Below are 11,717 nucleotides of genomic sequence, written 5' to 3'. Positions count from 1 at the left end.
GCATGAAACATCTGCAAAGTGCAGTAGAGGTATTGACTAGGCATTAATTATGCTTTACATTACTTTTGTGAGTTTCTCACACCTGAGACTCTGGCCAAGTGTGGGAGAAGGGCAAGTTGAGAGGCATAGAGAATTTTTAGGACTTCTGATTCCCTAATGTTCTTGAAATAAATCACCAAAGCTTAAGAAGCATTTTCTCAATCTATATAATATAATGTTTCAATTCAGTTCAGGTCAGGCGCTCTGTCGTGTCCGACTCTTTGCGACCCCATGAATCGCAGCATACATCTGAAATCCAAGTAAGACATATCCAGCATCTGTTAGCATTTAAACTATTATCTGCCCACACAAAAATGACATTAGGAAAACTACTGAATGATGTAGGGGACCACATTTTGTGAAACTGTTTCTATTTGGAAACATGGAATCAAATGATTCTAAAAATGGAGTCAGAGTGGTGGGTGGTGGTTGCCATTATGGAGGAAACTTTGCTGGGGCTGTTCTTGGTCTCAGCCTCATCAGGATACAGCAGGGACTGGAGATAATTAATGTACTTGATGGCGGCTCTGAGGGTTTCCACTTTGCTGAGGCGTTTCTCCAAGTACTCCTCTGGCAGATGATGTCGGAGCTGGGCATAGCCTTCATTGACACATTTCACCCGCTGCCTTTCCCGCTCATTCCTTTTCCGGATAAAGGCTGGCCCGTAGGAATATTCGCACCTTCTGTAATTTGGATAAGGCATTGGGAAGGAGAAGGCGCAGGGTTCACCATAATTTTCCATAATCAGGGAGTCACTGGAAAAAGGCAGCAATGGCAAGTTTTCCGAGTAAGGGGATGGCACTGGGCCCTCTGGGTAGAGGTGGAACGTGACCATGGGGTCCAGATAGAAGGACCTGGTCAGTGGCAAGTGGGAGGAATCAGTGAAGACAGGCAGTTGGTCTGGCATGTTAGAGTAGCTTCTACCGTCCATCATTTCCTCTTTAGCCTGGAAACAGAACCAAGTTTATGAATTTGGCCAGATCAAAAGAGAGCAGATACCGACTTTCTCAGAGATCAGAGACTTTGCTACTTTCATGAATAGTTTTTGAGCTCATTCTGAAAACTTAATGGGATTACAATATTTTGTGGGTAGTAAGAGGATTTTTGATGGTACACAGAAACAGCCTGAAATAACATTGACTTGCCTTGTGAGAAAGTCATTTCAATTCTCTGTCAGTCCTTATGATTACAAGGTTATATCTTTAGTCTGGTGAGAACATGTCTTCCACACTATCAAAATGCTTTCTAATCCTCCTCCGGTGGAAGCCTGCAACAGGAATGGTATCTAGCTAGAATCTAATGGTATTTTACTACTAATTTCTATTTATTGTGAATTATGCTGATTTCACATTTACAGTAGTGATACAAAGTCTCTTTTAAAAATAAATCTACTTGAGTTAAAAATATGAACCAATTCACAGAAAAAGAGTAAGTAAACAGCAATACAGGTGCTGTAGAGCAGTAATGTAATGAAGATTGTGAAAGTGTATGCAAATACTAACATTTGGGAAACAATGAAACACCCCAATATTCAAATATATGTTGGAGAAATTACAAACTAGTTAATGATCATGCAACCTCACAGGCATAGCCTTCTTAAATGATAACTGGTATGCCAGAGGCAAAACTGAAATCAAAATAAGAAGGGATGATTTGCTCTTAAAAATTCACTGTAAGATGGCCTAAATGAGAAACTCCCCTAACTCATTTATAACATAGTCAGTTTACATATTTACTTAGAACTTCAAACATATTGAGTAAAGTGCAACTCTATTTAAGATTTTTTTTCATGGAACTTGAAGTATTATATTCCAAAAGGTCCCATATCAACATATTCCCCCTTTCTGAATAGATCTGTATCCAGCTCATTTATTACACTACCATTACTTTTCACCCTTAACTGTAGTAATGTGGTCATAACAGATTTCACATAGACATTACACTTTAGTTGATGGGAAATCAGGGAAGTGCTGAAAAAGAACATTTTTCTTTCAGTCATTAACTTTCTCAAGTTCAATCTTGGCTTTGCATCTTCTTAGCTGTGTGTCCTTTGGCAAGTTTGTCTGAAGCACATTTGTTGAGAGATGGAGAATGTACCCAAAGTGGAAAATGAAAAGCCACGTGAAATTTAACTGTGGCTTTCAGAAGAGAAGGAAATCTGGCTTTCTTTCTCCTAAAAAAACCAGCCCTAATGTTTATGGGCAAGAGTAGGTAACACTGGCACTTGTTTCTCTACCTGAGTATAATGAAACTGCAGGCTGCACTATGTAATGGCAGGAGCAGCCTCTAAGCACCAGAATTCACGTGCAATACAGGATATTACAACTCTTGTGAAGAAAACCTATCCTATCATGTATGGCTACTGAAAAGACAAATGACTCTCGAACCAGAAAGGGCAAGAAGGGATGGGGATTGGGGGATGAGAGGTGGGGAGTGTGAGTGGTGGGGAGAGTTTAATAAGTCATGGTGAAACAGGCTGGAAAAGGAATGTCAGGAAGAGCTCTTCCTAATAGAGGGATGGGGATGAAGGAATGAGATAAGTGCCATGCTGCTGCTGCTGCTAAGTCGCTTCAGTCGTGTCCGACTCTGTGCGACCCCATAGACGGCAGCCCACCAGGCTCCCCCATCCCTGGGATTCTCCAGGCAAGAACACCAGAGTGGGTTGCCATTTCCTTCTCCAATGCATGAAAGTGAAAAGTGAAAGTGAAGTCGTGTCCGACCCTTCACGACCCCATAGACTACAGCCTACCAGGCTCCTCCATCCATGGCATTTTCCAGGCCAAGAGTACTGGAGTGGGTTGCCATTGCCTTCTCCAGATAAGTGCCTTAGGTTCAATTAAAAAGCAAAACAGAGGAACAGAAAATGAAAGATGCCAAATTACTGATCCAATGGCCTAAAATAACTAACATACAATAAAAATTTCTGGATTACAAACTAGCCAGGATCCTGTCAAAAAGAAAAATTTGCTGAAAGAAAAAGAGTTAGGAAATTCCTGAGCTAGGAATTCTAGAGGGTAAGAGGTAAAAAATGTGCATGGTAGAAACTATGAAATTATGGCACAGTGAGTGTGGAGCCCCCATTTCTACATTCCTGAGAGCATCAGAACCTTCTTTCTACCTGTAGCTAACAAGCCAGAACTGCTCCAATAGGGTACCAAAAAGTAGAACAACTGTCATCAAAGCTAATTCACAAGAATTCTTTGGGTATAGTCATCTTGACTGATAATTTTCATAATATCTTAAGCCTTGATCCAGATGAAATCTGAGTAGTTTGTATATGCTACAAGTAGTTAAAAGTCTCTAGGTTTTTTCCTTTCTTTTTTTATTTTTTAAGTTATGAAAGTATGATAATGCATTTACAGGAGACAGAAGATACAGAACAAACTTACATACAGTTCCATTATATGTCACAATTATTTTTTAAGTAGATGAATTAAGATTTTTAGTTGGAGTTTTAATATCAAACTCTCAAATATTAGTAGAATGAATGGACAGAAAAGTAGAAGGATATCATAGACCTTAAAAGCACTATGAATCTGTTCAACATAATTAAGATTTCACACCACAGCAGGACACAATTCTATTCAAGTTCCCATAGACTATAAACCAGGAGACCCTGGAATATATCCAGAGACATACACTTTCTAGATTTTAACAAAACCTTGCATAATTCTTGGGAAATGAGCCTGGTATCTTTAGAGACACACTGAGGGGGGAGCTTTTTCTATTGAGCATTTCCAAAAGGTTAACCAATTAATGTAGTAGCATTTATCTTTTATTCAAAGAAAAAAAAAAATTAACCACAACAGCAACAGAATGAAAAATGCAGCAGTGAGGATCAAGATAAGAAGGCTCATGGAAAACGGACACATTTGTAGAAACTGAGTAAAGTTTTTAAAAGAGAGGAACACAGGGACTTCCCTGGTGGTCCAGTGGTTAAGACTTTGCCTTCAGATGTAGGGCCCTGGGGGTTTGATCCCTGGTCGTGGAGGTAAGATCCCACGTGCCTCATGGCCAAAAAACAGAAGCAATATTGTAACAAATTCAATAATGACTTTGCAAATAGTCCATATTAAAAAAAAAGTCTTAGAAAGAAGAGAGAGAAAGAGGGAACAGCACAAACTGTAAGTACTGGGACTCTGAAGCCAAATATACACATAGCTAAAAACAAATGCACCTATCTTTTAGTGAAAGTCTCAGGTTTCTGACTTAGAGCTATTCTGGGAAATAAAGGGTAAGGTCTTGATAAAATCCTAAGAAATTCTGGATTGCTCTGCTTAGCATTAAAGTTTCAACTTTCTGATACGTTATAAATATCTAGCATGTAGAAAACAAAAAGCTACTACTGTACATTATGAATTATGGAATTATGAATTATGTTATATTCATAACATATGGAATGTTAGGGATGGAGAAACCTTAGGAAAGCCTCTTATCCAATCCCTCATAAATTGTTGCAGTTATGAGGTCAGAGGTCAGAACCTAGGTCTCCTGATTTTCAAACCCCTAAATCCTTTCCACTCCTCCAGATGATTTAATCAACAGCAAAACTGAATCTTTCAACACAGAAGCATATTGTTAGCTTAAGATAATGGAATAATCAGCTGAAAATAATCATCATTTTTCAACTGTGCCTAGGGATTTTCTTAAAAACCATGTTCTTATTCTCTCCCATGGGCCACTCTGGAGAAGAGTCTCTTACCTGAATTTTGTTGCCAAGATTCTGTATTTGGGGCTGAGTTAGACTTAACCTGATTTATATGTGATCATTTAGTAACAACATGCAAAATAGCTTACAGTTAAACAGAACTGCTCAGGCTGGTTTAGCGATTTTCTCTACCTAATATGTAGTTAAGATAACATGCAACAATACTAAATAGAAAGTTTGCTTACAAAACTGGACTCTTGTAACAAATTCTTTTCAAGAAGAATGTTTCCTCCACTCACCTGGCTTATATAATTTTATATCAAAATTGCTTATGGAAAATATCTTTACGTAATAATCTTATAATGTGAAAATATTGTCAATATTTTTAAAATAGAGATTAAGATGCTAACCACGAAGGTCAATATGAACCTTCAGTTCAGTTCAGTTCAGTTCAGTCGCTCAGTCGTGTCTGGCTCTTTGCAACCCCATGAATCACAGCACGCCAGGCCTCCTTGTCCATCACCAACTCCCGGAGTTCACTCAAACTCATGTCCATAGAGTTGGTGATGCCATCCAGCCATCTCATCCTCTGTCATCCCCTTCTCCTCCTGCCCCCAATCCCTCCCAGCATCAGGGTCTTTTCCAATAAGTCAACTCTTCGCATGAGGTGGCCAAAGTATTGGAATTTCAGCTTTAGCATCAGTCCTTCCAATGAACACCCAGGACTGATTTCCTTTGGGATGGACTGGTTGGATCTCCTTGCAGTCCAAGGGACTCTCAAGAGTCATCTCCAACACCACAGTTCAAAAGCATCAATTCTTCAGCACTCAGCTTTCTTCACAGTCCAACTCTCACATCCATACATGACCACTGGAAAAACCATAGCCTTGACTAGACGGACCTTTGTTGGCAAAGTAATGTCTCTGCTTTTGAATATGCTATCTAGGTTGGTCATAACTTTCCTTCCAAGGAGTAAGCATCTTTTAATTTCATGGCTGCAATCACCATTGCAGTGATTTTGGAGCCCCCAAAAATAAAGTCTGTCACTGTTTCCACTGTTTCCCCATCTATTTGCCATGAAGTGATGGGACCAGATGCCATGATCTTCGTTTTCTGAATGTTGAGTTTTAAGCCAACTTTTTCAGTCTCCTCTTTCACTTTCATCAAGAGGCTTTTTAGTTCCTGTTCACTTTCTGCCATAAGATTGGTGTCATCTGCATATCTGAGGTTATTGATATTTCTCCCAGCAATCTTGATTCCAGCTTGTGCTTCTTCCAGCCCAGCGTTTCTCATGATGTACTCTGCATAGAAGTTAAATAAGCAGGGTGACAATATACAGCCTTGACGTACTCCTTTTCCTATTTGGAACCAGTCTGTTGTTCCATGTCCAGTTCTAACTGTTGCTTCCTGACCTGCATATAGGTTTCTCAAGAGGCAGGTCAGGTGGTCTGGTATTCCCATCTCTTTCAGAATTTTCCACAGTTTATTGTAATCCACACAAAGGCTTTGGCATAGTCAATAAAGCAGAAATAGATGTTTTTCCGGAACTCACTTGCTTTTTCGATGATCCAGTGGATGTTGGCAATTTGATCTCTGGTTCCTCTGCCTTTTCTAAAACCAGCCTGAACATCTGTAAGTTCGTGGTTCACGTGTTGCTGAAGCCTGGCTTGGAGAATTTTGAGCATTACTTTACTAGCATGTGAGATGAGTGCAATTGTGTGGTAGTTTGAGCATTCTTTGGCATTGCCTTTCTTTGGGATTGGAATGAAAACTGACCTTTTCCAGTCCTGTGGCCACTGCTGAGTTTTCCAAATTTGCTGGCATATTGAGTGCAGCACTTTCACGGCATCATCTTTCAGGATTTGAAATAGCTCAGCTGGAATTCCATCACCTCCACTAGCTTCATTCATAGTGATGCTTTCTAAGACCCACTTGACTTCACATTCCAGGATGTCTGGCTCTAGGTGAATGATCATACCATCATGATTATCTTGGTTGTGAAGGTCTTTTTTGTACAGTTCTGCTGTGTATTCTTGCCACCTCTTCTTAATATCTTCTGCTTCTGTTAGGTCCATACCATTTCTGTCCTTTATCGAGCCCATCTTTGCATGAAATATTCTCTTGGTATCTCTAATTTTCTTGAAGAGATCTCTAGTCTTTCCCATTCTGTTGTTTTCCTCTATTTCTTTGCATTGATTGCTGAGGAAGGCTTTCTTATCTCTCCTTGCTATTCTTTGGAACTCTGCATTCAGATGCTTATATCTTTCATTTTCTCCTTTGCTTTTTGCTTTTCTTCTTTTCACAGCTATTTATAAGGCCTCCCCAGACAGCCATTTTTCTTTTTTGCATTTCTTTTCCATGGGGATGGGCTTGATCCCTGTCTCCTGTACAATGTCACGAACCTCCGTCCATAGTTCATCAGGCACTGTGTCTATCAGATCTAGTCCCTTAAATCATTTCTCACTTTTTTTTAGTTTCTGTATGTAGGATCTAGTTCCCTGTCCAGGGATCGAACCTGAGCCCCCTGCATTGGGAGCATGGGCAGAGTCTTAGGCACTGGACCACCAGGGAAGTCCCCAGGGTTCACTCTTGCGTTGTACATCCTATGCAACTTTACAAATGTATAAAGATACATATCTACCATGATAGCGTCATATGGAATAGTTTCACTGCTCTAAAGTGTCTGGTACACCTATTCATTCCTCCCTTCCCCCAGAACCTGACAATACCTGATTTTTTGTTTTACTCCATAGTTTTTCCTTTTCCAGAATGTTGTATACTTGGACTCATATAGTATACAGCTTTTCCAAATTGGCTTCTTTCAATTAGTAATATTCATTTAAGTCTCCTCCACATATTTTTGACTTGATAGCTCCTTTCTTTTTAGCATTGAACAATATTCCATTGTCTGAATAACATATATCATTTATATGGAGAAGGCAATGGCAACCCACTCCAGTACTCTTGCCTGGAAAACCCCATGGGTGGAGGAGCCTGGTAGGCTGCAGTCCATGGGGTCGCGAAGAGTCGGACACGACTGAGCAACTTCACTTTCACTTTTCACTTTCATGCATTGGAGAAGGAAATGGCAACCCACTCCAGTGTTCTTGCCTGGAGAATCCCAGGGATGGGGGAGCCTGGTGGGCTGCCATCTACGGGGTCGCACAGAATTGGACACGACTGAAGTGACTTAGCAGCAGCATATGTAGAATCTAAATTATGACACAAAGGAACTTATCCATGAAACAGACACAGACACACAGACATAGAGAACAGACTTACTGTTGCCAAGGGAGAGGAGGGTGGGGGAAGAATGGATTGGGATTTGAGGATTAGCAGATGCAAACTAATATATTTAGAATAGATAAACAACAAGGTCCTACTGTACAGCAGCGGGAACTATATTCAATATCCTGTGATAAGCCATAATAGAAGAGAATGTGAAAAAGTATATATTAATATAGACACACACATATCTGAATCACTTTGTTATACAGTAGAAATTAACACAACATTGTAAATCAACTATATTTCAATAAAATAAATTTTAAAAATATTCCATTGAATGCACCACAGTTTACTGTCTATTCACCTACTAGAGGACTTCTTGATTGCTTCCAAGTTTTGGCAATTAAGACTAAAGCTGCTATAAAAACCCACAATTAAAGTTTTCATATGCATATAATATTTTAACTAACTTACATATTAAATGGGCTTCCCTGGTGGCTCAGACTGTAAAGAATCCACCCTCAGTGCAGAAGACCTTGGTTCAGTCCCTGGGTTGGGAAGATCCCCTGGAGAAGGGAAAGGCTACCCACTCCAGTATTCTTGCCTAGAGAATTCCATGGACAGAGGAGCCTGGCAGGCTATAGTCCATGGGGTTGCAGATATTAAATACTGAAGTATAACTGCTGGGTCACATAGTAAGTGTATGTTTAGTTTTATAGGTAACTATCAAACTGTTTTCTAAAGTGGCCATACCGTTTTTATGTCCTCATCAGCAATGAATGAGCGTTCCTGTTGCTGCACATCCACACCAAGATTTGGTGTCAGTGCGCTGAATTTTGGCCATTCTAATAGGTGTGTAGTGGTATCTCATCGTTTTATTTTTTTTTTTTTTGACAGAATACCAAACAATATTTACTGTTGACAGTAGTAAAGGACAACAAATAATGTACAAATTGGGGAATAAACACAGCAGAGCCACAGACCTCCCGCCTGTGCCCGAACAGCAAGGTACAAAGGAAGTGCAGACTTCTCCAGCAAGGTCTCAGGCGAGCAGGAGATGATGGTGGTTATCCTGCCCAGGTGACCAAAGCAGGCAGCTAGGGGCCATCAGACAAGAGTGAGTCCACACGGAATGGCAACAGGACAACCATTGGAGGTTAACCAAAACAGACCCCAAAATGCACAGAACTGAAATCACACATAACGTGTAAGCTCCATACCAACTTGGGGAGCAGAGCACGGTCCTCGGGGAGAACCTGGAGGCATCTCTCACTTGTAGCCACACTCTGAAGCAGCTCTTTTACACAAAAACAAACCAGCAAAATCAGCAATATTCTATCTTCCTTGTTTACATACAGACCATTGTTAGTCATCAGAAGCAAATACTGGAGGAAATCTGAGGCCCTGGCACTGTGACCACAGCAGACGTGTGGGACTTACTTTCTTCTCTGTTAAGAAAAGGGAAAAAGCCCATTTCTGTTGTGTCAGAGCAGCATCACCTGCAGTTGGTGGCAATGGGTCCAGGGCCCAAGACCCTGCCCAGGGCTGTGTTACTGAAGAATTTCTTACGTTTTAAGAAACATTCCAGTATTTTCCCTTCAACTTTATTATGTTCTGGCAAAGCTTACATTTCTAATATTTAGCATTAAAAAACCTGTGCCTGCAAGAAACAGTAAGTGAAAGTGTATCTCTCATACCAACCATGACCCCAAAACTCGCCCCACAGAAGCACCCCCAGAGTAGTGACATTTCTCTCCATGATTGGAATGAGGGGGGTCAACACCTGGAGTGAGATCCCAGTCTAGACAGAAAGCAGGCATTCAGGCCACAAGCTTGGAGAAATGTCATAGGAGGGAGAAAAAAATGAAAAAGTAAAAACAAAGCCCAAGTCCCTCACCACGCATTTTACCCAAACACAGGTACCAGGTGATGGGCCTCAGGAGGTGGCACTCAAGTGCACCAGAGCAAAGTCCTTCTGGGGAATGTCCTCGGTGTCCAAGCCTCCCTGCTGATGGGTTTGGCCACACGTCCACTGTTCAATAGCAAACACAGCACGGTGCCATGAGGGGATGGGGGCTCTAGAGGCCGCTCCCCAAGAGGCAGCTGGCCACCCTGGAGCCCCCCATCTGCTGCTGAAACATGTCGATGGTGTCCTCGTTTTCCATCTCCAGCTGGGCTGGGGTGTCTGTTTCATTAATTGGTTGTCCATCAAACCTGAATCGAATCTGTCTCATTGACAAGCCCTGGCGCTCGCAGTAGGCCTTCATCAGCTTGCTGAGCGGTGTATGTCTCTTGATCTTGAACTGGACCACGGAGCCGTCCTGCCCGGCCACCTTCAGGTTGATGTGGTCATTCTCTGTCTTCACTCCCTCCTTGGGCTTCTCCTCGGACATGGCTGCACTCGGAGGGCAGCGGGACGGGTGAGCGACTCATGCTCTTGGCCCGCCGCTCTCCCCTATCTCATCGTTTTACTTTGCATTTCCCTGTGGACAGGCTAGGGGCAGGCTTCCCTGGTGGCTCAGACGGTAAAGCATCTGCCTGCAGTGTGGGAGACCTGGGTTTGATCCCTGGGTCGGGAAGATCCCCTGGAGAAGGAAATGGCAACCTACTCCAGTACTCTTGCCTGGAAAATTCCATGGATGGAGGAGCCTGGTAGGCTATAGTCCATGGGATTGCAAAAGTCGGACATGACTGAGCAACTTCACTGGTGGACATGTGTTATGGAGCATTTTTTTGACTACTTATCTGCCATCTGTATATCTTCTTTGATGAGGTGTCTGTTCAGGTCTTTGGCCCATTTTAAAATCGAATTTTTTGTCTTATTGTTGAGTTTTAAGAATTCTTTATATGCTTTGGAAGATAGTACTTTGTCAGGTATGTCTTTTACAAATATTTTCTCCCAGTTGGTGGCTTGTATTCTTTTTCTCGACAGAGTCTTTCACCAGAAGTTTTTCATTTTAATAAAGTCCAGCGTCTCGGTGATTTCTTTCTTAATTTGTGCTTTTGATATTGTATCTAGTAAGTCATTACCAACCAAAAGTAAACTAGATTTCCTCCTATGTTGTCTTCGAGTAGTGTAGGTTTTTGTTTTACATTTAGGTCTATGATCCATTTTTAATTAATTTTTTGAAGGTTGTAAGGCTTGTGTCTAGCTTAACTTTTTTTGCATGCGACTGTCCAGTTGCTCTAAAACCATTCTTTGAAAAGACTTGGCTTCACGGTGTTCCTATTGTTGCTTTGTCAAAGGTCAGTTAACTATATTTATTGAGTCTGTTTCTGGGCTCTCTATTCTGTTCTATTGATCTGTTTGTCTATTCTTTTGCCAATCCACACTGATACTGACTTTATTACTGTAGCTGTACAGTAAGTCTTGAAAATAGGTTGTGTCAGTCTTTCCACTTTGTTCTTCTTAATTAGCATTGTGCTTACTTTCTGGGACTTTTGCTTATAATTTGCTGGGACTTTGGGATTGTATTGAATCAAGTTGAAAAGACTGACATCTTGATAATATTGTCTTCTAATCCATGAACATGGAATATCTCTCCTATTTAGTTCTAGTTCTTTGATTTCTTTAATCAGTTTTGTAGTTGTCCTCATATACATTTTATCCGTATTTTGTTAAGATTTATACATATTTCATTTGGAGGGATACCAATGTAAATGGTAATTGTGCTTTTAATGTCATTTGTTCATTATTAGTAGAAGCAACATTTAGAACTGGACATGGAACAATAGACTGATTCCAAATCGGGAAAGGAGTACGTCAAGGCTGTATATTGTCACCCTGCTTATTTAACTTATA

The 11,717-nt window shown here is 40.9% G+C and overlaps 2 protein-coding genes across 2 annotated transcripts; both read right to left on the bottom strand.

Annotated features, from left to right (window-relative positions):
- Positions 1-188: 188 nt before the first annotated feature.
- On the bottom strand, positions 189-4,932 carry ASCL3 (achaete-scute family bHLH transcription factor 3). The gene is made up of 2 exons (XM_015474702.3): positions 4,742-4,932; positions 189-985 (listed from the first exon to the last, which is right to left on the bottom strand). Exon 2 carries the CDS (start codon positions 971-973, stop codon positions 428-430), a length of 546 nt encoding a protein of 181 aa, XP_015330188.1. The 5' UTR covers positions 974-985; positions 4,742-4,932; the 3' UTR covers positions 189-427.
- A 4,946-nt stretch (positions 4,933-9,878) lies between these two features.
- LOC784603 (small ubiquitin-related modifier 3) lies at positions 9,879-10,346 on the bottom strand. Its single transcript, XM_005216105.5, has one exon. It carries the CDS (start codon positions 10,306-10,308, stop codon positions 9,994-9,996), a length of 315 nt encoding a protein of 104 aa, XP_005216162.1. The 5' UTR covers positions 10,309-10,346; the 3' UTR covers positions 9,879-9,993.
- Positions 10,347-11,717: the final 1,371 nt, after the last annotated feature.

Source organism: Bos taurus, chromosome 15 (assembly GCF_002263795.3).
Source record: "Bos taurus isolate L1 Dominette 01449 registration number 42190680 breed Hereford chromosome 15, ARS-UCD2.0, whole genome shotgun sequence".
NCBI classification, from domain to species: domain Eukaryota; kingdom Metazoa; phylum Chordata; class Mammalia; order Artiodactyla; family Bovidae; genus Bos; species Bos taurus.
The sequence above is the reverse complement of the archived record's forward strand: the minus strand, read 5'-3'. Positions and strand labels throughout refer to the sequence as shown.

Excerpts from the sequence above, each read along its gene's own strand:
- ASCL3 (XM_015474702.3), bottom strand. The coding sequence starts at position 973 with ATGATGGACGGTAGAAGCTACTCTAACATGCCAGACCAACTGCCTGTC.
- LOC784603 (XM_005216105.5), bottom strand. The coding sequence starts at position 10,308 with ATGTCCGAGGAGAAGCCCAAGGAGGGAGTGAAGACAGAGAATGACCAC.